The sequence below is a fragment of the Thermomyces dupontii genome (assembly GCF_041956625.1).
Source record: "Thermomyces dupontii strain NRRL 2155 unplaced genomic scaffold VTN31scaffold_6, whole genome shotgun sequence".
NCBI classification, from domain to species: domain Eukaryota; kingdom Fungi; phylum Ascomycota; class Eurotiomycetes; order Eurotiales; family Trichocomaceae; genus Thermomyces; species Thermomyces dupontii.
Genome location: NW_027192312.1, coordinates 816,333 through 840,553, shown reverse-complemented (window position 1 = coordinate 840,553; position 24,221 = coordinate 816,333). Strand labels below are relative to the sequence as shown.

Here is a 24,221-nt window from a genome sequence, read left to right as displayed (position 1 = left end):
ATTTTCGAGGGTATGGAATGGTCCGCAGACGGCAACTGACGAACCCACTTCTCGCACTGGGCCGTCCATGGCTGATGAGTGGGTATGTTGTGCCAGGTGCATTTCCTGCCAAACTGCGCAATTATACTGCATAGTAAATATATCGAAGCAGGAAACGGATCGTGCTCATAGATCATGGGCTGCTAGCGGGTTGTCCTTCGCAACGGCAAGCTATACAGATCAGGACGGTAATACAGGAGAGGAGTGGTCGTTCGGTGTTGCAATCTCCACGCTCGATCTACTTAGGTACATGTATTAGTTGCCAAATCGACTGCCGACTTACCGTCGTTGAGATTGGTCAAAGAGCTCGCCTAAGATCACCCATGTGTCAAGGTACTGGAACGAGCTGGCAGAGACGCGATTATTGATTACCGGTAGCCTACCTATTGGGCGGGAACAACGAACGGAAGTACGGAAGTTGTGAGGAAATATGTATGTATTGATTATGCCAAGACTTGCCTATTATGATTAGCGCCGCGTGTGAACTGACAAATTCGCGTCCGTCCGTCACGTGATGGTATCTCATTCGCCTTTGCCGTCATCCAGCCTTCGATTCTTTGCAACCTCAACAAAGGCTGGTTATCGCCCCTCCACGCCTTTGCCGATTTGATGTTTGTTGCTCCCATTCCACATTGCTACGGACAGACATTCGATGACAGGAAGTAAACCGGTTGGTATGCTGGTTGTCGCGCGACTGCCTTAGCTCGGTCTTCTCGGTGAGCCTGATTTCGGCTACCCGGCTCTCCATTCGCCTTCGCCGCCATCAGCACGTCAACGTGGTTGGAATCGTGCCCGGCGCCAGGGATCGCGATCTGGTGTACCTTTGGTAGATAGAGGACACATGCCTGACTCGACTCCGTCGCTGTCTTCCCGAGCCCACCCTATTTCCCCTGTGTCATCTCCAGAGGTCCCAAAGGCGAATCCGTCCCCTCCTTCAACGATCTACAATCCGTATACGCCCAAATCACCTCCGTTGATGTCTGTCGGCACGCCGAGCCATGCCTCCAATCTCGCAACGTCGCAAACCTCCACTGGTCACGTACCATCGAGTGAACAGTTTGTTCCTTCACCCCCCTCGCCAACCCAATCTTCTCAGCAACCGGAACTGGCATCAAATGAATCATTCCCGATGTTGTTTAACGGTGTAGGACCTAATGTGACGTCCACGAAAGGTCAGGGTAATGCCGAAAACGATCAAAACACGATGATGCAAGGGTCATGTTCAGATTCGATGGGGGCCGAAGCTGCAAACGCGCCTGAAGGCGTCAAGAAGCACCAATTTGCGAGGACAGACCACGACCGACAACATTCTATGGATGGGATGGCAAATCTGGATGGCGGGCCAGTGTCCGACAGGGACACGACGGACGCCGCTATAAAGAATGGTGTATACGGCGATCCGTCCATCAATGCTCTGCAACGAGACATTGGTTCTGCTTTTCATCTTTGCAAAACCTGTAAGACATCCTCCCGCACAGTTGACCCTTCTCACTGCATCTGACCTTGTCGCCCAACTGTGGTCATTCTGGAATATGTGGCGTTGACACTTGTTCAAAAATACATAGGTCCCGTCATTTCCGGGCCTGACCCCAGCTTAGATCTAATCTCGCTGTACAATTTGGCTCCGATAGGGAAATCGGTCATGCGAGCGGACCCCATAACTGGCGAGAAGATCAACAGGCTCCGCAAGTCTTACGAGGGGAAATTAAAAGGACTCGGACTGTCCGGGAGAAATAAAGCTGTCAAGCATGAGGGGCCGTCCGGGGGACTGAGAGAGCTGACTATGTGGCCCGAAGAGGAATGGAGAAACCAGCAAGTCCATGGAAAAGAAATCAAAGTTGCCGACATCGATTCGTCCCTCTACAAGTTGCAGATGCGAGCAATGAAGATGGAACCGGGGCCTTTACCGAACAATGAACGCTGGGAGGATCTTCTCGGCCATGAGAAGCCGTCCAAACACCAAACCGTGGAAGTCAACAAAAACCTACCAACTACATCAAATGTTTCTCGCCCGGGCCAAACCAATGGCATGACATCAGTTGTCGAAACTGAGCGAGTCCGGTCAACTCGTGGAAAGAAGAGAAATTACGATGATAATAGTTTTGTTGGCTATGGCGAGGGCTATGCTGATGATGATGACGAGGGAGCTTTCTATTCCAATGCCGAAGAAGGCAGGGGCAAGAAAAAGAAGCGGAAGAAGGTATAACAGGGCACGACAAGATCACGTTCGTCGACATCAGCGATCTGATTGCAAACTAGGATCATCTGTCCAAGGTGACACCTCCAGTTCTAGATCGTGCCAACAGTGTTAATGTTGGCATGTGCGGGATTGGAGCAAGATGAATCACTCGGATGCAATCATTTGCCTTCGAGAATTCTGTTCGCGCTGTTTTAACTTGTTTGTTCTTGTTGTTTTCATGCATTGTGGCGCAGGATATACCCGAGTTCAACAATCGGTCGGCGTTCAACGGGGGGGTTTTCGTCATGTATCATGCTTCGGGAACTGTTACTTTTTTCTTTCTCAAAAAAGACTTGCCTTTTGCTCTATGTTCTCCCAGGCTGCAGTCGTTGTGCCTGATGTTTTGCTCCACAGGATGGAAGCGGAAGAATGCCAAAGGGGCCATGATCAGAGGACAAGAAGAGTGATGTGAGTTGTCATCAAAACGGAGCCTTCAGCTGTAGGCCTAGTCAGGTCAACAACTAAGTACTAGGTAGCTACCAAATATACTGCACATGCCAAATACATGAACTTGCCGGTTGCCCGGGACATGTCCAAGTATCAAGGTCGACCTTTATGCTCGTCCTTAACAACCATGACGGATACTATTAATGAACTAGTGTCACTAGCGATGACCTTGCTTGTTTAATTCCCGCAACTCTGACTCCACTGCGTCGGCAAATTCCCCTAGAGAACTGTATCTCCATCCAAAAGAAATCTGGTTTTGTGCTGCAAACTCTTCTAACTTCCCTCCCATGCCACTTTTCCCATCCTCACCACGTGCAATCCACACGCTTTCTAGCCCAATCTTCTTTGCTGGGGCGTGGTCATGGAACAGACTCTGTGCAACATGCAGAATTTCATTTTTGGCAACGCCAAAGTCTTTCTCGATGTGAGAAATGAGGTATTCGAAGTTAGACAGGGAAGGCTTGTAGGAGCCAATGTCCTGAGCGGTGTAAACCGCATTGAAGAAAGGATCTAACGGAGCATCCGGCGTGATCTTAGCTCCATTGGGAAGAGCAGGAGACGTGGCGAGCTCGTCGGACGAGAAAGGGGCCTTGAGTCCGGCTAGAGGACCGGAAAGGGTCTTCCCAAAGGACGTTCTGTCCACGTTGGAGAGAGGCACAAGAATATATCCGAAAGTCTTGAGCTTGCGCATGGCTGCAACCGTATCAGCGAACGCTGGCCAGTGCCCAATGCTCTCAGCAAACGTTACACCTTCCTGAGTTGCGGAGGTCTCGTCTGCTGGGAGAACGTTGAGTTCGCGGGCCAATCCAATATATGCGTCTCGAAGGACACAGTCGTAAGTGAGCCCCGGTGATTCAGCTTGAATACGGCGTTCATGCTTGTTGAAAAGTTCACCAAGAGCGAGCATGTCATTCTTCAAAGGGTTCCCTTCGGGAAGCCGAGATCGGAGGGGCTGGAGAGCATCGTGAATGCCACTCTCCCAGTCAATGAGTGTGCCGTAGATATCGAACGAAAGAACGCGGAAGGACGAGAATGGTCGTTTGGCCTGCTGCGACATTGTTCTTTGCTCTTGGTGTACTTGTATTTGTACGCACTCGTTGACAGTTGATACTGTTACCGCTTGGATATACCTTGGTAGTTCGGATGAATCCCCGGTATGACAATTGCAGTATGGAGTACTCCGCACTCGTATACTGTTTACCCGTCGTTTTCCGTGCGTTACACCGCGATGGTTCAATGGATTTCTTGTATTTTCCACCATAACTATTTAAAATCTCAATTGAAATGCAGCTGTAGAATTGTTGATAACTTGATTTGTCTAGAGTCTAGGACATCTCCCCCCTTCCTCTCAAAAAAAAAAAAAACAACCTATCTTCGCGGTGGTGCGAGAAATACGGGTTCAAAAAAAAACGCCCTTGCTCAGGCGTATCAGTAATGGCCGAATGCCGAATTTTCCACCCATTTCCACCAATAAGGCCCTTTCGGCTCGAGGAAAAAGGGTACTGACAGCAGGGATCCTGTAAATATAAACAGCGAATTCAGGGACCACTACCTCGCTCAGTGCTCAGAATAACTCAGATCCCCACGTATGGGACTTCTCAGACACATTAGTACAATAGAAGAGCACTCGCAAGTGCACCCAATCTCATTCTCGATAACAACAAGAAACCACACACTGACACTGACACTTCTACTTACACAAGAGAGGTGAAGTGCTCAGTTCTACTCGTAAGAAGGATCACCACAGGTAAACCTTAACCTCCTCACCACATAACTATGATAGGCAATGAATATAACTAGGAAAATAACCAACCAAAGAGAGAGCACGATAACACTCGTAACCCAGTCATAACCTCAATCTCAGACTGCTCCAGATTTCGTCACGTTAAGTACTCCGTAGTAACTAATTAATTAATAATCTAACTATGCCAAGTCATTACAGTACAGTATTGGGATGATTGAGGGAGATGGATGGGGATGGTTGAAGGAAGATGGTGAAGGAGGAGAATGGGAGGGGTAATTGTTGTAGCTAAGCCCGGTACCTAAGTATCGGAACGGGGACCAGAGAAATACACACCAAATCCTCCCGTTAGAATCTAAGAGAATCCTCAATCAAAATTAATCGGCAACAGGAGTTTATGTTGACCCGAATGTCAAAGCGGCAACGAAACACAGACGAGACAGAGGATTCGGGGTACGGTGCGGGCGATGGAGAACGACGATTTGGAAGAGATGACGCCGGCAAGCGCAGCCCACCTGACGCAAAGTCCAGGAACTAGTTCGCCGAGTCCAGCACCTCCTACTACGAAACCTCGAAAAAGGCAGCGCACACAAAAGAACTTGGATGACGACTTTATGGGTCAATTTTGCCGGCTTGTGGATGCTATTGAGACGAGCATCACAAGCCAAAACCATGCGAAGCTGGACTTGCAGCGTCAAGTTGACAATCTGCAAAGCCAGCTCAATTCGTACGCCGGGACATTAACAGCTCGGCAGGACGTTCTGAGAGTATTGAGAGAGGTATTGACGAGATCAACAATATCCGGGATGTACATGATTTTCGAGGGTATGGAATGGTCCGCAGACGGCAACTGACGAACCCACTTCTCGCACTGGGCCGTCCATGGCTGATGAGTGGGTATGTTGTGCCAGGTGCATTTCCTGCCAAACTGCGCAATTATACTGCATAGTAAATATATCGAAGCAGGAAACGGATCGTGCTCATAGATCATGGGCCGGCGGTTCGCTTCAGTCTTCGTTGCCGCTTTGACATTCGGGTCAGCATAAACTCCCGTTGCCGATTGGCTTCTCGTCGTTTCCTCTCGGCGAGGGCTCTGGTAGCGGCCCTGTCAGCCTCTCTGGCCTTGTGCTTTTCCTCCTTCGCTGCTTCCCCGGCCGCTCTTTTGCTGTCTAGGAATTGCTTCAGATCATCATCTTTGATGATCCAATCGTCCACAGCCTGTTTATAATCCGATAGTTCGATCGCTGCCCCAGATGCCATGTACTCGGCTTGCATTTCACGTTTTCGACTTTGTACACATCTGTTGACAGTGTGCCAAATCTTGGCCGGCGGGTTCTTTCCTGTCTCGTTTCGAAGATATTCTCTGATGCTCGTCCACCATCTTTCTTTTGTCCAGCCATCTTCCTTTCTAGTCGCCCGAATGTAGTTGGCGAAATTGTCGACCATGTATCGAAACATTAAAGTCTTGTCTTGTTCGGTAAGCTGGTATGCTGATTGCATTTCTCAGCACGATTCGCTCCTTGCCCCTCAACACTCTCATAGACCAAGATGTTTTCGATAGCAGGAGTAGTAGGATTTGCGGGGGCGAATTGTCTCTCAGACCCGTGAGCTGGGGTCAAAGGGGAGGTCGACGACGGCAGAGTACGTGAGCACGCGTGGAATTCGCGTCGCACTATAGGTACCACTTTTATCATACCTTAAGAGTCGAAGTATAGCCTCAGTCCCCCAGGCCTTCTGCGCTAGTCCCTAGGTATCGGGAGGCAGTCTCAGATAACCGCCTGTCATATTGAGTCCTCAACTCAGTTTGCTTGAAGGTCGGACCTGCTCAAGAGGTTCGAGATTCTTCGAAGGATCGAACGGACACATTCCTCGTTCCGTAAAGGCGTCCCGGATCGTTCGTGGGTTGAAGGTCTCTTAGTTGACAGATGCCAGCAATAGAAAGTCAGGCAACGTTTCAGAGACAGCGTCTTGACAAGTTATCCTGCGCCGCAGTCACGCAGACTGAATTAAGGGCTCAATATGACAGACGATTATCTGAAACTGTCAACCACCAACGCCCCGGGGGACGCAAATCGCGAAGGCGTATCCGCATGACCCGAGAAACACTTCGAGACGCAAAACGTTGCATTGCAGTGAGGACTTGCAGGACGCAGTACTGTATGTACGAGTTGCTACGCTTAAGGTATAGTTACTGCATCAGGTAACTACGTATTTCTGAGGATAACCGGCATACCATCTTGGGACGGCACATCTGAGCACCATATTACGGAGTATTGACCTCATTGACATGTCCTTTCTTGTACTAATTCAGATTGTCAAGAAACGAGACGAAATAACATAGCTCAGCATCTGCTGTCTGTAAGTACTATCCTGCTTCGCTTCCTCCCATTCAAGAACCAATGCTCAGTTGTAGATTGGACCTGGTGGCGGAACTCCAACAAGTCTATCCCTGGTCGTTGTAGGAGCAAACTTGTGCTCTTTGCCAAACAGCTCAGCGCCCTTTGATCGATTTTCAACCTCAGAAAGGTCGAATTTCTTCTCCTCAAGGATGTCATAGATCCCACGAGCGTATTCCGGTGCGATCCGGTGGCACTGGGCCAGATACTTGACCTGAATTTCAGGGTACTCCACCTGTTGCAGAAAGCGGGCCGTATTGTTGTGCAGATTTCTGCGCGCCTGCTCTGTCATCACTTTTTTGTACAAGACGCGTGGCTGGTCGTACTCGGACGGTTTGCCCTCGTGGTAGAAGTGCGACTTGCGGCTGACGGTCTTGTCCGCAAGTTGATAGGGAGCTTCAGCAACATCCGGACGGAACTTGTTGACAAAGCTGTTGGGTGCATATTGTGGATTCATTGCATGGTTGGCGTCGTTCCTGAGTTGACCGTCGAAATTCAAGGACGACAGAGATTGCGACATGAAAGGACAGTTAACTAATGCAGACAAGTCAGCGAGGGGAATATTTCAAGAAAAGAATGGTTTCGCTTCAGATACGTACCAGGCACTTGGTGCCAGTTAACTCCGAGGCGATGATACTGCGCGTCTCGATAGAAAAACATCCGGAAATTCAGCAGAGGGTCCGGGCTGTCCTCGATACCTGGAACCATGGAGCCCGGGGAAAAAGCAGCCTGTTCAACGTCCCTGTGAAAGTTTTCCGGGTTTCTGTTCAGGACGAGCTTTCCAACTTCATGAAGCTGGGAACGTACAGAGTCAGCCTTCTCGTCGACTGGATGGGGGGATCCTACTGAGATGTGACTTACTGGAAATTGTCCCTTTGGCCAGACCTTTGTGGCATCAAACGGGTCGAATCCAAGCTTCTCGGGGTCTGCTTGCTCTGGATTCATGATCTGAATGTGCAGTGTCCACGACACAGGAACGCCTTTCTCAATAGCCTCCCAAAGGTCTCGCTTCGAGTAATCAGGATCTTCGCCGCTCAACCTGATTGCTTCGTCGGCAGTGAACTGTTTCTGACCAGAATCCGCGAGGAAATGGTACTTGATATAGACGAATTTCCCATCCTTGTTGACCCTGCAACGTTGTTCGTCGTTAGATCTTGCCCGATACACTAAATTGGCATGAAAATAATCACCATTTGAAAGTGTGACAGCCGTATCCATTTTGGTATCTCCATCCCACAGGAGTTCCGTGGTCACTGAAAAACATCATCCCGGCATGGTTTCTGGAATGGATAAGCAAAGCACTGTGTTTAGAAGGCGGATGACATACCCTTCAGGAGTATTGGCAAGAAGATCGAACAGAGAGTTCTTGTCCAGAAGGAAGTTCTTCGGATTGCGATACTGAGAACGAATCACATCTGGACCCTGGATTGGATCACGGCAGAAGAACACCGGCTTTCCAATGTTAGCATGCTTGCTGACATCAAGCTGTTCAAAGCTGACAAGGCACATACGAAGTTCAGACCAACAAGGTCGTAGTTCCCTTCTCTAGTGTAGAACTTGACTGCGAATCCACGAGGGTTGCGAGCCAAATCGGGGAATTCACGTCCGAGGGTTACGGTAGAAAACCTCACGAACACTGGGGTCTTGATTCCAGCTGACCTCAGAAAGTCCGCCTACAAGGAGAAGTCAGATCATCGTCCACACAACGGTGGCCTTATGTACCTTGCAATACTGTGACATGTCCTTGGTAGTTTGGAAATAGCCAAAAGCTCCGCTGCCGCCTGGTTCGCATCTGATTAGCTCCATGTCAAACGGCACAATTATGGCCGAAACATACACGGATGCACCATGCGCTCCAAAAGCTTGGAGCGATTGAAATGCTGTTGCTTCTGAAGCAGAAACGGGTCGGAAACCAGCGGGAGACCACCAACGTTCTTGCTGTGCGAAGGATCTGGGAATGGAAGTCCTTCGTTGCTGGTGAAATAGTAGGCGTCGTCTTCCCTCTTCCCACCATCCTGGACGCCGGTGATCTTTGCTGCTGTTCTCGCCGGGCCGTCATTCGCCCCTTGGAACAAAGACGACAGTTGGGGAGCTCTCGGGTCGATGCCCATGGAGCCCACAGCTTCACCAAGTGCTTGCGCGGGATGTCGAGACATTGTCACTGGTATGATAGACTTGGTAGGGATAGTATCCAGCACGAAGTTGCTATGGTATGTTCCAGCTCAATTGATGAATCTCTTACTCTGCCGTACTGGTTACGCTGAGTGTGCCGCTCATCGTAGCGTTGGTGTCTTTTATGACCAATTTTGAGACGAGGTAGAATCACTCAATGGGTTATGAAGGAAGCATGACGTCCATGGCCAAGTGCAAGTGACAAGCATGTTCGATGCAAACGTTGAAGCAAGTAACCCTAAGTAATAGAGGAGTGACGAGGTCTTACATCATGCTCGTTGAGAACTTTGATTTCTCAGTATTTACTCGTTTCTCTCAACATTTCCTGGCGCATCTCCCAGCCAATCCGACCCCGGAATACATACACCTTAGGCAGACATGTCGGTCGATTGGATATAGGCTTCCGGTCTTTCCATCGAATGAAATTTGGCCAAAAAGCAAAAGTCCTCGAGTATCTGATCGCATTGCTCGACAATGTCGCAACTAGTACGACAGAACCTGGACGCTATCCTTACAGTTTACTGTTAGCCCATGACCATGAGAGAAAAAAAAAACATTGGCTACTTCCAACAATAAGTTCATTGAATGTTCAATCTGCAGAAATGAGTTTGATGATATCCCCCGAGGTGTCCTTCAACATCTACTTCACAAATTCGCAGGCAATACGCCGGCCTTCTGAGCAGTCCAGGTCGCAATTGCATCCATCAACGGCGGCGACAGTGCATCGTAGGTCTCCAGTCCAACTGACTTGAGCTTCTGGCGGACCTCGTCGATGCCAGAAGGATGAAAGCCTTGTTCAATGATTGACGAAACGAAAGCCGCGAACTGTGGCTCCTGCCATCCTTTTTCGTTGGAGAGCTCGACATGGACAAAGTCCAACCCCTTGAATGGGTGCTCCTTCTCAATGCGCCCGAAAAGGTGTACGCCACATTGAGTGCAAGCATAACGTTGAATCACTGCGTTCGGGTCGACGATTTTCAGCTTCGAGACGTTCGCGGTGACTCTCAGTTTGTCTTTGGGGATGACGCCGACAACCGAGAAGAGGTATCCCTTTGGTTTCCAGCACTTTGAACACCCACAGGCATGGTTATGAGCAACGTTGCCGTCAAGTGTCACCTCGACGCGATTGTTTGGGCAGTGGCAGTAGAGCTTTCCACCAGGGAAGTTATCCTTCCCCTTTGTGATGCCCTTGTCGATCAATGGGTGAAGTGGAGGCACCATGGTTTCAACGACGGTGATGATGAAGGATACGAGTATCAGGGTCTCGTCGACGCGCAGGGATCGAAAAGCGTGTTACTTGGGGAAACTAATAATGTCCCGCTGCACTCTGAGAATCGCGCCCTATTTATCACTTCTCAAATTGGTCCCTGACGTGATCTACTATGTCTCCAAAGCTGATGGCGATGATTCCTCCGCACCCCGCGTGCGGCTGTCGGAGTGGTTTTCATTGCCATTATTGGCAATCATCTGTCATTGCCGGTTATTAGTTCGCAAAGGCAATGGCCCTTCAGCAAGTAGTGTAGCTTTACTCTCGAGCATCTGTCCTTGAAAACTTTCCAGGGAACGCTGGAAGACCAGATTGAGTGGCACATACATATGCACCTTGCGAGTCCTCAATTATCATAGAAACTGCTTGGGCGTGTAGGCTACCCGCTCTCAAATTATTAGTGCGAGTTAAGACCTACTGCACTTCGTCATCGAAGCCGAGCATCATCTCTCACAGCCTCACAGGAGTCAAAGTATCTGCCGTTGCTGAGCCGGTGCATCCGGATGCGGAGGAGCAGTGAGGGGAAGGACCGAGGTCGGCAGTGCCGCCTCAGGACCGCCTCAGGATGAGGGGTCGGATAGAGGGGGTGTGCATGTAAATGGGTTTAGCTTCCTGTTACAGTAAAGTATCTACTGTACTTCCAGATCAGGCTTAGGGTAGACCTACGGGTTCTAGAAATGCACGTCTTATTAATAGGGTTAGGTTGGGGTCGGAGCAACGCGACGGGTGGACCCAGTGAGAATCCGGGGGATCTCCACATCCAGAATGGGAAATCGGATGGCAAGTGCACACCTCTTCGCATACCTTTGATCGCATTGCAGTGTCGGCCATGGTGAGTTCAGTCAAAGGGCATGGCTATAGGGCAGAAAGGTAGTCCATACTATGGACTACGAGTTCTTGGACGAGTACGGAGTACGAAGTAAGTAGGTACTCGTACTATTCTCCTGTAGGCCTAGTACTGTACTCCGTAGTTGTATTACTACTCTGGTAAACAGGAGGGAGTCCTGAGGCATGCAGTCTGTAACCCTAATTCATGCACCCTCTGATAATCACAAGACCCTGGGAACAAGCTCAAGAAGCTCATATTGACATTTATCCGATCAAATCAGAGAATCCGCCAAGGGACCGTTCTCGATTAATCAGCTCTCAGTTCTAGATCTGCTGGAGCGGGGAAGCGAAATCATATGAAGGACTACTGTATAGACGGGGGAAAAATCACCTCGGAAGAACAAAATAGAGAAAGACAAGGCAGGATGAGGAGATTCGAGTGGCTTCCAATCATGATACCCTGGCTTCCCATGCCCTGACGCTAGTGGTTGAATGACGATGAGAAACATTGCGCCGGCGGTTCGCTTCAGTCTCCAGTGGGAGAGAGCCAATTAATAATAATATCAATACTGATAGTCGCCTCTGGGAGCTAATATAAAAAGCGGGGTTGTCGCAGCGAAAGGGCTGACCTGCATGTCCTTTCTTTCATGCAGGACAGGACGCAGTGAACAACTCCCGACTGTGTTTCTCGTCTCCAAACCCCTTCCTCCTACGTTGACCTGAGTGAAAACGCGACGCAAACGAGAGCACAACCATGGCGGAAACAAAGTGCCCCATCAACCACGACCGCTTCAAGCAGAACGTCGCCGGTCAAGGCACGAAGAACCGCGACTGGTGGCCCAACCAAATCAACTTGAATATCCTCCGTCAGCATAATGAAGTCTCGAACCCCCTCGGCAAGGACTTCAACTACGTCGAAGCGTTCAAGAGCCTCGATTACTTCGCCCTGAAGAAGGACTTGCATGATCTGATGACGGATTCCCAGGATTGGTGGCCTGCAGATTTCGGTCATTACGGCGGCTTGTTCATCCGCATGGCCTGGCACAGTGCGGGCACCTACCGAGTCCATGATGGCCGCGGTGGTGGTGGTCAGGGCCAACAGCGTTTTGCGCCGCTCAACAGTTGGCCGGATAACGCAAGCTTGGACAAGGCCCGCCGCTTGCTGTGGCCGATCAAGCAGAAGTATGGCAACAAGATCTCCTGGGCTGACCTGATTTTGCTCACCGGTAATGTGGCTCTGGAGTCCATGGGCGTCAAAACCTTCGGATTCTCTGGTGGTCGTCCCGATACTTGGGAGGCGGATGAAACCGTCAACTGGGGTGGCGAAACGACCTGGCTGGGGAACGACGTCCGCTACGCTTTCGGTTCCGAGGGCAACAAAGAGAAAGAAGGTGGTGTTCTGAGTGGCGATGAACCAACGAGCAAGGACATCCACACCAGAGAGCTGGATAAGCCATTTGCGGCGGCTCACATGGGCTTGATCTATGTCAATCCCGAGGGTCCTGATGGCATTCCGGACCCCGTCGCGGCGGCTCGGGACATTCGGACGACGTTCGGACGCATGGCAATGAATGACGAGGAAACCGTGGCGTTGATCGCAGGCGGCCATGCCTTCGGTAAGACGCACGGAGCCGCTCCCACCAGCAACGTTGGCCGGGAACCCGAAGGTGCCGACATTGAACAACAGGGTCTGGGATGGAAAAACAGCCACGGTTCTGGCGCTGGGCCGGATGCCATCACCAGTGGCGTCGAGGTGATTTGGTCCAAGACTCCAACCAAGTTCAGTACACATTTCTTGGAGTACCTGTTCAAGTTCGAATGGGAGCTCGACAAGAGCCCGGCAGGTGCGAATCAGTGGGTGGCCAAGAATGCCGATGTCTTCATCCCGGATCCCTATGATCCCAACAAGAAGCACAAGCCAAGGATGCTCACGACCGATCTCTCGTTGCGCTTCGACCCGGAGTATGAGAAGATCGCGCGTCGGTTCCTTGAGCACCCAGACCAGTTCGAGGACGCTTTTGCACGGGCCTGGTTCAAGCTGCTTCACCGCGATATGGGTCCACGCTCTCGATACGTTGGACCAGAGGTGCCGAAGGAAGTCTTGGTCTGGCAAGATCCTGTTCCAGACGTGGACCACGCCCTGATCGACGACAACGACATTGCGGCCCTCAAGAAACAGATCTTGGAGTCCGGTTTGGACATCTCCAAGCTAGTCTCCACAGCCTGGGCATCTGCTTCAACGTTCCGCGGCAGTGACAAGCGTGGTGGTGCCAACGGGGCCCGCATCCGACTGGAACCGCAGCGCAGCTGGGCAGTGAATAACCAGCCCTGGCTTCATGAGACTCTGGCGTTCCTAGAAAAGGTTCAGCAAGGGTTCAATGCTTCCGCGCAACAGTCTGGCAAAAAGGTTTCCATCGCCGATCTGATCGTTCTCTCTGGTACTGCTGCTGTTGAGAAGGCTGCTCGAGATGCCGGTGTCGAAATCAATGTTCCTTTTGCTCCCGGAAGAACGGATGCTTCGCAGGAGCAGACAGACATTGAGTCCTTCAATCACATGGAACCAATTGCGGATGGCTTCCGGAACTACGGCAAATCGACTTCGCGTGTGACTACCGAGCACTTCTTGATTGACAAGGCACAGCTGCTGACACTGACGCCACCGGAGCTGACCGTTCTCGTGGGTGGTTTGCGCGTGCTGAATGCCAACTACGATGGATCGTCTCACGGCGTTTTCACCCACACTCCAGGCAAATTGACGAATGACTTCTTTGTGAACCTGCTTGATATGCGCACCGTCTGGAATAAGGTGGACGGCTCCATCGACTTGTTCGAGGGCAAGGACCGCAAGACAGGCGAAAAGAAGTGGACTGCGACCCGAGTGGATCTCGTGTTTGGCTCGCACGCTGAACTGCGTGCGATCGCCGAGATCTATGCCAGCGCCGATGGCCAGGAGAAGTTCGTCAAGGACTTTGTGAAGGCATGGGTCAAAGTCATGAACCTGGATCGATTCGATCTGAAGTAATTCTGATCATGTTTATTCGTATTCCAGAGAATGCGAATGCGAGCACTACTGTTGATAGCAGTACTTACCTAGGCATATTCAGATTCAATGCACTTTTTTTTTTGTATCATGCTCTAAGCAGTGTCTGACAGTGTGCCCAATGTCTTCATTTCGCACATTCGATGCCTTCATATTCTATTCACACGAGACATCCGACGATTGTTTCATTCGTAACTGTGTGAAAGTGGCAAGACCTACACCCTCAAGATCATCTGAAGACGCGTTGCTAATGTACAGTTTGTTGCGCTTTCACCCAATGTTCTTCCGCCGAAAGTATGGTGCTAACGACCATTGCCATCCCAACTTGCAAGTCACTAACAGGAAGCCAGCCGACGAAGGACCCCGGAAGCGTCAAGTCACAGGCATCGACAACGATCTGCTTCACCAACGGAGTTCTAGATGGCAAGGCCACTTCGGTAGCCTTCGCCTTCTCATTACTCCCAGTTTCTGATGGCTGCGGAGAAACGGGAATGAACAAGCGACAGACGGATCGCAGAATGGAAAGAATGATGGCATAAAACCAAAGCTTGTTGGCTTCCACCAGAAGTGGTCTGTACCACGACACCAGCATGACGTTCATGTCATGGAGCTTGTTCAAGTCAGATTCGACTGCTTGAATGTGAAGAACAAGGGTGAGCACGTACAATTGTCAGGTCTTCCAGCAGAAGATATAATCCAAGGAATGTAAATTCAGCTATTTCCATCAATTTCAACAATGATGACGGCACAGGGTCGGCCCTGACCAGTTCCTCGACCCGTTCGAAACAGCCATAGAAGTCCAACAAACGAAAATACCTTCGCCCTGCATTGTCCCGTTAATCATAACTCCACAATCGCTTCATCAAGAAAAACCGAATCTACCTAGTGCCAATTGATCTCTAGCGATGAGACATTTTGCAGATAGCACCTCATCTGTCCCAAGCTCGCCAGCGACCTGAGCTAACGCCTGAATCAGGCGTAAGGTCTTCTCCAGACCGATAGTAAAACTGGTAAAATTCACCAATTGCTTGAGAGGGGATGCCTTGTCCATTTGCGCGCGCTGAGCTTCAAGGAACAAGGCAGTCCCGAGAAGGGGATAATAATGAGGTCGGGTTGTCCGAGATTCCGAAGTGTACCTTGAAGTCCTCAGCCACAACCTTACCTAGGTAGGTTATCAGACCACGGGGAACTTTAGCTAGGTAGGGTTTCTCGGATCGACCCGTCGGTACGGAACTGGCGCAACAAGGATAGACTGGAATGGAATCCTGATAACCTATGTACTCGTTATGGACGAGTTGAATCGAAGGCGGAAAATTCACAGTCTAGCTTTCCCGCGGAAAACCGTTTGCCTCATTGACTCGTCAAGCGATTCACCAGTCTGGTTCTAACGCGACAAGGTATCATTGCCCGAAAAAGATGCATACCCACTCTCCTGATTTGGTAGTGGTCTGGTCGCTCTAGCTTCGATTTCGGTTAGTTACGGGGTAACTCGTCGTAAGGTACGACTGTTCACCGTATTACATACGTCGTCATCTGTATCGGCAGCGGATAAGATAACGCTAGCTTATCATCGAACGGTTGAACGATCATCTTTCCTCCCGTAACACTCCCCTCGTCGTGCTTGTAATACATACGAGGACGAGACGATTACACGAGTCACACGACTCAGGTTCCAATTGCGGAAAGCTTTCAATGCTTCAGTCCTGGTCTCTGGATCTTCCCCCGCATTTTCTGTTCTCCACGATGGACCCGTGTCACCGTGGAACTCCAGATGGGTCGTGGGGAAGCCGGAAAGGCTGCTGGAGAATGGGTGAGTGAGTCTCCTGAAGTCGAAGAGTACCTACTGGTAGACTGATACAACCTAGGCTTACGTGCACCACCCACGGTGAGAATAGCCTCGTGAACAAAATGACTCGTCTCTTGCTAGAAAGTGGGCGATTAGGTATCGGGCGAATTAGACGATCAATTGTCGCCTATCTGGCAAGGAGATAAACGGATCATATTTCCATGTTTCCAATGAATGACAAGTACCGAGCCCTCGCTCGGCCAATTGTGGACGAAGATGCCACTTCGCTATCAAGGCACTATGCGGCTATGCCCCTTGAGAATACTAGCGCGCTTCGATCTTTGCCGTGGGCTTGGAATGGGGAAGAGCCGAAGTGGCAATACAGTCTTAGCTGGGTTCAGCCTTTGTCTCCTGACTGGCTGGACCGTCAAGCTCAGCAGTACTCTCTGGAGATAGCGAAAGCCCAACTCGAAGTTTGTTGGATCTCTGATATCATAAAAGAGAGAGGAAGTATCTCAGGCAATTGACTGCTTTTAAACACTGAATACGATAGAATGGCCAACTCAAGTCAATAAATTCCAGACGATTCTGACAACTCATCTCATTGTGACACAATGGCGGGAAACGACACCAAGGATCACACGGCCAACCTCAGTCCATCCAATTCCGACAGAAAGTCAGACGGTCCTGTCGAAACCGTGCAGGATGTGGACCGCAAGCCCAGCGAGGCTGCTTTGACCGGCGAGCTGATCTCTGCTGGCTCCCAGCACCTGCATCGAAAGCTGGGCGGAAAGGAGATTCAACTGTTCGCCATCGGAGGTGCCATTGGGACATGTATGAAAACCGCACCGATTCTTATTCTTCAGCCCAGGCGCAGGTCACTAAGATGACGTTCCTGCAGCTCTCTATGTCCAAATGGGTGCTTCGCTCCCGAAGGGCGGACCGGCCGGTCTGTTCTTAGGGTTTCTTGCATATGGCTCGATTATTTTGGCCGTGAATCAATGCTTTGGTAAGTCAACTTGATCCCCGTTTGTAGGGACAAGGGTTATGATTGACCGTAAAATCCAGCGGAGATGGTCACGTATATGCCAATTCCATCTCCATTCGTTCGGCTAGCAGGCTTCTGGGTGGATGATGCCTTGAGCTTTGCCATGGGATGGAACTACTTCTTCGTCATGGGTACGATCGCTCGAATTACCCTGCAGCTCGAGATCCGCTTCTGACTTCATCTTTTAAACAGCCTTCAACATTCCATACGAGATTACTGCGATCCATGTTCTCCTAACCTACTGGACCGATAAGATTCCGGTCGCGGTTGTGACTGTCGTTTGCCTTGTCATCTACTCGTAGTGCCCTGGCTCTCATTCGACAGGAAGTGCGAAAGCTAACAAAGTACTCAGGATCCTGAATGGGCTCACGGTCAAATATTACGGCATATCAGAGTTCTACCTGTCCATCTTCAAGGTCTTCCTCATGCTTGGATTGATGATGTATACCTTTGTTACCATGGTCGGAGGGAACCCACACCATGACCCATATGGGTTCCGTTATTGGAACAACCCAGTGCGTTTCCTTTTCCAAATCCAGTCTGTCACCTTGCTGATGTTTGAAGGGTGCGTTTGTCGAGTATCTCGTTCCGGGAGATACCGGTCGCTTCCTGGGAGTGCTCTCGTGCATGATTCAAGGCTCTTTCACGTATGTGTACTGTGTCCTCAGTGTCTTGAGCGACAAACTGATTCGCGAAGCATGGTCGGTCCAGAGTTTATCTCGATGGCGGCTGGTGAGGCGAAGAATCCTCGGAGACTGATGGGAAGAGCCTTCTCGTCTTTCGTGTGGCGTCTCATGTTCTTCTTCCTCGGAGGTGCCTTGTGCGTCGGCATCGTGATCCCTTATAACGACCGAATCCTCCACGAAACCATCGCCGGGGAGAGAGAAGGAAGCGGAACTGGTGCTGCGTAAGTCCCCTCCCTTTTTTCTCCTTCCATTTCAGACAATTGCTGAGACACAGATAGCTCCCCGTATGTCATTTCCATGGTCAAGTTCGGCATCAAAGGTGTCCCCGACTTGGTGAACGCTTTGATCATGACCTCCGTCCTGTCAGCCGGCAACAACGTCATCTTCTCCGCAGCGCGGACGCTCCACGGAATGGCCCTGGACGGAAAAGCGCCGGCGTTTCTTGCCAAGTGCAACAAATATGGTCTCCCATACTATGCTGTCATGGTGGCGCTGTCATTCTGTCTTTTGTCCCTGCTCCAGATCGGCAACACCTCTTCGACCGTCCTGAGCTGGTTCGTCGGGATCTGCACGGCATCGTATCTGTTGAATTACTTTGGCACCGTGATCACCTATCTCCACTTCTATTACGCGATGCGTCGCCAGGGAATCGACCGCAACACTCTCCCTTACAAAGGCTACCTTCAGCCCTATGCTGCCTGGTACGCCCTGTTTGGAACCTCTGTCATGACCCTTGTAATGGGGTATACCGTCTTTATCGACGGCCATTGGGATACCACGTCATTCTTCACCAGTTACACCATGCTGGGCTTCTTCCCCGTCGCTTTTCTGTCCTGGAAGATTTTTCGACGGACCAAGTACGTTCGGCCGAGCGAGGCGGACCTGAAGCTTGGAAGCACCAAAGACGACATTGATCTCTATGAGGCCCTCTATGAGCCACCAAAGCGAGGGAAGATCTTGACTTGGCTGAATAGTTTTTTCGAGTGATAGAAGGCACTCGAAATACTATGTACCTAAGATCTATGCCAAAATCATTGTGTATCTACTTGTGTACAATGGAATCAACAATTCTTCCAATACGTGGACTCTTGGTCTCCAAATGAAATAATGTAATCCCCAAGTTTTATGATCGAATCACTTCATGATTCCGCAGACTTTAATCATCAACCAATTTCTGAAATAAACACATCTCGACTCCGAAGCACCGAAATACTTATGATCAAACAAGGTCACAGACATTACATCGACTCCAACCTGGCGCCACCTCCCATTTCACGAATCGACAGCATCATCTGCATTCAGGATCAGAGTTGCAAAGAACAACGGCTCCCTAACGAATTCCTCCGCGCGAATAAATTCGTCAGTAGTGTGCGCACGGTTGAGATTGTGAACCAAGTTAATCGGTGTGAATCGGTAGATATTCTTCGTCAATGCCCAGAAGAACTTGGTGTCAGTGTTTGCGGGCATCAGATACGGAGTGACGATGAGTTCCTCATCTTGATCCAGGGGCCGGAGAGTGTTCTTGATTGTGCCAGAAAGAATCTGAAACGCCTCAGCGTCAACCGGAGAGACCGGTGCTGGCTCTAGCGCGTCAACCCCATATAGACTAATCTTTCGGATCTCGGGGGAGTCGTGTGCGGAATTGAATCCTTCAAATACCATTCCATGCTTGTGGGCAATTGGCCGGACGAGGTTCTCATAGTGCTCCTGCACTTGTGCAATTGACGTTTCGACAGCAAGGCGGAGGTTGATCATGGTCGTGGCGATTTCCGGGATGGCGTTGATCTTCTTCCCGCCGTTGACTTTACCCACAGACTGACTGGTCCTGAAGTAATATCTCATGGAATCCAGCTCCTTTGCAAGTTGCTGCTGAGCTTCAACATCGTTTTGGGCGACTCTCTTGAGCTTGCTTCGCACTGAGGCTGGGAAGCTAGACTCTGGAGCATGAACCGCGGCGCATTCCAAGAAGCCAAACATGGGGTTTCTTGGCGTGACCCTTCCAGAGAAGGGATTTGCTTCGATTGCAGTGATGATCTCCGAGAGGATACCGATCACATTATGGTCCGGAGGGTTCGAGGCATGTCCGCCCGTGGAAGTCACATTGATCCCAACATCCAAATACCCCTTCTCGGCCACACTGACCATGGCAAATGACTGGTTGAACTCCTTTTGAATCCCCATAGACCCTTCATCGATAAGCAAATAGACCCCATCGTCTCCGTAGCGCTCATGCAGGGCATTGAATATCGGTCGACCGCAATTCTCACCGCTGATTTCCTCATCGCATCCGAATGCCAGAATCACGGTGCGCTTGGGCTTGAATCCGCTCTTGATCAGGAGGTCCAAACTCTCAATGATAGAGATCAAATAACCTTTGTCATCGGTGGCGCCTCGACCCCAGATGATTTCTCCATCGTAGTATCCGTCATACGGCGGATGTGTCCAGTCACCCACGTTATCCTCCAAGACGGGGACCACGTCTTGGTGAGCAAGCATCAGGATGGGCTTTGCCTCAGATGCCGGCACACTGCCCTCCCAAGTCAGGATCAGTCCGTGCGTATTCGCATGGTCCAGCTTGACGGTCTCGAACACAGTCGGATAGTTGGCTTTGAGATACTCCTCGACGCGGTAGAAGACATTCCAACGGGGATCTTCCCCAATTGGCCCCAGGTCATCGTAGCTCTCAGACGGAATGCGGATGATCCCAGACAGCTTTCCGATGATGTCGCGATGGTATTCCTCGGACTCGACAGTCTGTCGAATAAAGCTCTCGACTTGTTTGTTTCTGGGAGATAGAGGCGGGAGCTGCTGGCATATATTCTGGTTCCCGGGCGTGTATACCTCCTCAAGCAGTCCCAGTCGTCCCAGGATCGCTGATTTCAGAGGGCTGTTGAGGGTGCCCAGTGCTATTGACGCAGCACCAACTGCGATTGCACTCCGAGCAAGTAATGACCAGAAGCTGGTCCTAGTTTGTTGATTCTTTGGAGGCATGTTCTTGATTCCCAAGACACTTTTCTCACAAGCACTAGCAGTTGTCGCTACTAGGTGCTGCTGAAGTGGTCGGGAAGAGATCGAGCTTTTCCCAACAACTCAACACCGTTATCAGGAACAGGACTATCTGTTACGCACTACCGTGCTTAATCAGCATCCTCGCTTAGGTCAGTTCTTGTACGGCCCACGGATTTCTTCGATGAGCGATGTATCTAGTTTTCTAGAGAGTCGACTATAGACAGTTGTTTGTCGGACAGGTCATCTTTCCTCGCACTGGTGGCCCCAGTGCGACACTATCAGGCACATTGAGTCTTCGTGGCAGGACTATCCAAAATCGACCAAACTCTACAACCTAGTCAGGACGTACGAGAGCCGATGTCCGCCGCGGTGACTCATTGCAAAATGCAAGGCCAGTTTGCACTCTGAGCGCTTAGCACCGTTTACCGGCGCCCGTACAAGTAAGTGGTCTTCACTGTCTGCAACCTGGGTTTCGCCTCGCGCGCTCTCTGAAATCGGATCCGACAGAACTCCGCTCCGTCCTTTGTCTTCCTCCTCCACGCACTGCAAGCGATGCGACCGGATTTTCGGCCGCAATCTGAATCCAGACCATCAATGTCCTGGATTGGTGGGGTGGCAGAATCGCGGAGAATTACTCGCCAAGCGTGGAGGCAGGAGTTATGCTGATCTTTTTCGAATGCAGAAAGTAATCTAAGTTTACCGTAGAGATAAATAACATGATTTTACAGTGCTGTAGTCCGCGGGAAACGGTTTGCGGTGATATGGCATCACTGTATCAATTCGTAACGTAACGTGCTCGTTGTATATGCGGTCTCATTGAAGTGATGGATAGCTACGGAGGACAATCTCTGTCTCCGCCGGTTCCATGATTTGATTGTTCAACAGCAGTTCCTCTTCCGTAACCAGTATCCAACTATTGGGCGATTGAGCCAGATCTGATCCACGGGAAACAGATGTGACTCGGTTATGTGTCGTCTTTGATTTGATCCAACTGTGTAAGTAGCAAGCCAAGGAGTGTGCATGTGTGACTTGAGAAAAGCCAGAGCGAAACTTATCAAGACAATTTGATAAATTACGCTTCTCTCAAACAACTACCAAGTATTATAGACGACGAGGGGTGCCTTCAAGAGCATCTGATCTTTCTAGCGCTGTTTTTCCTCGACAATCTACCCGGGTTCAACAACGAAAGATGGCGCCCAGAGTATCACCGGCTGCGAACGACTTTCGCAGCGACACTTTCACCACCCCGACTCCGTCCATGCTGGAGGCCATGGCAAATTCCTCCGTCGGCGACGACGTCTACCAAGAGGACAGCGACACCAATGCCTTCCAAGCAGAAATCAGCCGATTGACCGGAATGGAAGATGCCTTGTTCACCCTCTCCGGCACCATGGGCAATCAGCTTGGAGTTCGAGTACATCTCAATCAATTCCCGCACTCGGTTCTGTGCGATTACCGCGCTCACGTTTACGCGGAGGAGGGCTCGGGACTCGCCGTATTGTCGCAGGCCATGGTGACGCCTGTTCATCCCGCTAACGGGCTGTACCTGACCGTTGACGACGTGAAAAAGTGGGTGACACTGGGCGACGACATTCACACCGCTCCGACAAAGGTCATATCTCTGGAAGTCACCATCGGAGGAGTCATCACTCCTCTCGAAGAGATTCGGAAAATCTCCGAGTTCGCACGAGCACACGACATCAAAATCCACTGTGATGGGGCACGACTATGGAACGCTTCGGTTGCCACTGGTCATTCCCTTGCCGACTACTGCCAATACTTCGACAGCGTTTCGATGTGCGTCTCCAAGGGTCTCGGGGCACCAATCGGGGGTGTTCTCGCTAGCACGAAGGAAAACATCAAACGCGCGAGATGGCTACGAAAACAGTTGGGAGGAGGCATTCGACAAGCGGGTATCCTGACCTCGGCCGCGCTGGTGGCTCTGAAGGAAGTCTGGCCAACGATGAAGGTGACGCACGAGAAGACAAAGAAATTGGCAAAGGACTTGGAGGGACTAGGCGTGGTGCCCCAACTCCCGGTGGAGACGAATTTCATTTTCATTGACGCGAAAAAATCCAACATCAACATGGGGGTGTTGTTGGAGCAATGCAAGAAATTCAACGTCAAATTGATGGATGAACGAATCTCTTTGCACCATCAAATCAGCGACGAGGCGATTGAGAATCTCAAGCGTGCGGTTGCTGAGGCCATCAGGATCACGAGAACCTTGCCCGAGGGATATTTGTTCAATGTTGAGAAAGGAGGGTATGCGAACAACTCGAAAATGAATGAAAAGAGCTAGACTTGATGTGTAGATATGTCTGTATAAACTAGATGCTAAATACTAATAGGTAGTGTTTGGTCTTAAGAAGACGATTGCGGAATGTCTGTCATTTCTGATCAGCAGGTACTGAGTAGATGTTCCCAAGACAACACAACGCTGATCAATCAGCTTTTATAATGACTCAAGGACAGTGCTGGATGTCAGGTGTAGACTTGAGCAGTGTGTACTTCTAGGCAAGTACAACATCGGGTTGCAGCTCTGCCTGCTCACAAGTGAGGTGAGGCTGCTCTTTGAGATTCTCCGCACAACATTCTTCTGTACTGCTTGTTGCAAACATTCTGTCACTGAACACGAGTTCAATGTCCGCTGAATCCAGATCATTGCTCTTCGCTTTGGAAATTAGGGTTTGAGTTTTACCAAGTCTGGATAGCCTGACCCCACCGGACAAATGAAGTTCTCAGGCTAACTAGTAGCCTACCAGATATAGTAAGGTTGTATCAAGTATGCATCATCTCTTGGCATACTATATCATTCTAGGGTAATTTTTCCCAGATAAACACAGTACCTACTCCGACCTCTTGATCTACAGTACATACTTCGTACTATTTACTTCCACTCGTAATGCGAGGGCGTGCGACTCTGGGCCGATCAAGGGCTGCTTTTCAAAGAGTCCGAGATTGTAAAGACAAAAGCGGCCTCTAATTTTCTTCGGACTGAATCCTTATCGTACTCGTGCTCCTCCAGGACAATGCGTCGATTGTTACTACTACTGAGTAGGTGGAACTGCAAATGCTCATTCGAGTCTTATCAGTGACGGCTTCCTCGGTAGCCTACTCCTACGGAATGAACTCCTGAATCGTGTCAGCAACAAGCAACTACTCTAATGGATGAAACTTTTCCGCGCAGGTTCGGGAAACATGCGCTTGATAAAGAAGTTTCCGCGGACGACTCCGAGAGAAGAACCCGATCAATGTGTTTCGGTTCGAATCTCCGTGGACTCTGTTATTCTCGGCTCAGCGGGAGATAGGGAAACAGGCTCGCGATAAGCTCCAGCGAGCAAGAGCGGGAAGACAAAGACACAGTACGGAGTACTACAATGTACTGTACTATATTGTAATTACTACGTCTGGAATCATGTTTATAGAGCTTCCCTCTGGCCTGCCGCGGCTGCACTCCCCACTTCCCCGCTAATATCCCGCGTTGACTTGGTCACGTTGATAACCTATGGAGCACAGTTGC

The 24,221-nt window shown here is 50.3% G+C and overlaps 9 protein-coding genes across 9 annotated transcripts; 4 read left to right on the top strand and 5 right to left on the bottom strand.

Moving 5' to 3' along the window:
- Positions 1-880: 880 nt before the first annotated feature.
- Positions 881-2,245, top strand: VTN31DRAFT_6161 (uncharacterized protein; the record flags this gene model as incomplete). Its single annotated transcript, XM_069406741.1, has 2 exons — positions 881-1,496; positions 1,605-2,245. 2 exons carry the CDS (start codon positions 881-883, stop codon positions 2,243-2,245), a joined length of 1,257 nt encoding a protein of 418 aa, XP_069259243.1.
- Positions 2,246-2,882: 637 nt separating this feature from the next.
- Positions 2,883-3,782, bottom strand: VTN31DRAFT_6160 (uncharacterized protein; the record flags this gene model as incomplete). Its single annotated transcript, XM_069406740.1, has 1 exon — positions 2,883-3,782. One exon carries the CDS (start codon positions 3,780-3,782, stop codon positions 2,883-2,885), a length of 900 nt encoding a protein of 299 aa, XP_069259242.1.
- A 3,087-nt stretch (positions 3,783-6,869) lies between these two features.
- VTN31DRAFT_6159 (uncharacterized protein) lies at positions 6,870-9,018 on the bottom strand (the record flags this gene model as incomplete). Its single annotated transcript, XM_069406738.1, has 8 exons — positions 6,870-7,396; positions 7,462-7,657; positions 7,724-7,991; positions 8,053-8,142; positions 8,190-8,314; positions 8,374-8,535; positions 8,585-8,643; positions 8,700-9,018. 8 exons carry the CDS (start codon positions 9,016-9,018, stop codon positions 6,870-6,872), a joined length of 1,746 nt encoding a protein of 581 aa, XP_069259241.1.
- Positions 9,019-9,679: 661 nt separating this feature from the next.
- On the bottom strand, positions 9,680-10,255 carry VTN31DRAFT_6158 (uncharacterized protein; the record flags this gene model as incomplete). Its single annotated transcript, XM_069406737.1, has 1 exon — positions 9,680-10,255. The coding sequence occupies one exon, from the start codon at positions 10,253-10,255 to the stop codon at positions 9,680-9,682; it is 576 nt and encodes a 191-aa protein (XP_069259240.1).
- A 1,628-nt stretch (positions 10,256-11,883) lies between these two features.
- VTN31DRAFT_6157 (uncharacterized protein) lies at positions 11,884-14,151 on the top strand (the record flags this gene model as incomplete). Its single annotated transcript, XM_069406736.1, has 1 exon — positions 11,884-14,151. The coding sequence occupies one exon, from the start codon at positions 11,884-11,886 to the stop codon at positions 14,149-14,151; it is 2,268 nt and encodes a 755-aa protein (XP_069259239.1).
- A 265-nt stretch (positions 14,152-14,416) lies between these two features.
- Positions 14,417-15,220, bottom strand: VTN31DRAFT_6156 (uncharacterized protein; the record flags this gene model as incomplete). Its single annotated transcript, XM_069406735.1, has 3 exons — positions 14,417-14,779; positions 14,835-14,992; positions 15,052-15,220. 3 exons carry the CDS (start codon positions 15,218-15,220, stop codon positions 14,417-14,419), a joined length of 690 nt encoding a protein of 229 aa, XP_069259238.1.
- Positions 15,221-16,569: 1,349 nt separating this feature from the next.
- Positions 16,570-18,676, top strand: VTN31DRAFT_6155 (uncharacterized protein; the record flags this gene model as incomplete). The annotated part of the gene is made up of 8 exons (XM_069406734.1): positions 16,570-16,789; positions 16,857-16,964; positions 17,024-17,134; positions 17,196-17,301; positions 17,356-17,518; positions 17,568-17,650; positions 17,701-17,910; positions 17,968-18,676. The coding sequence occupies 8 exons, from the start codon at positions 16,570-16,572 to the stop codon at positions 18,674-18,676; spliced, it is 1,710 nt and encodes a 569-aa protein (XP_069259237.1).
- Positions 18,677-18,961: 285 nt separating this feature from the next.
- Positions 18,962-20,680, bottom strand: VTN31DRAFT_6154 (uncharacterized protein; the record flags this gene model as incomplete). Its single annotated transcript, XM_069406733.1, has 1 exon — positions 18,962-20,680. The coding sequence occupies one exon, from the start codon at positions 20,678-20,680 to the stop codon at positions 18,962-18,964; it is 1,719 nt and encodes a 572-aa protein (XP_069259236.1).
- Positions 20,681-21,887: 1,207 nt separating this feature from the next.
- On the top strand, positions 21,888-23,000 carry VTN31DRAFT_6153 (uncharacterized protein; the record flags this gene model as incomplete). The annotated part of the gene is made up of 1 exon (XM_069406732.1): positions 21,888-23,000. One exon carries the CDS (start codon positions 21,888-21,890, stop codon positions 22,998-23,000), a length of 1,113 nt encoding a protein of 370 aa, XP_069259235.1.
- Positions 23,001-24,221: the final 1,221 nt, after the last annotated feature.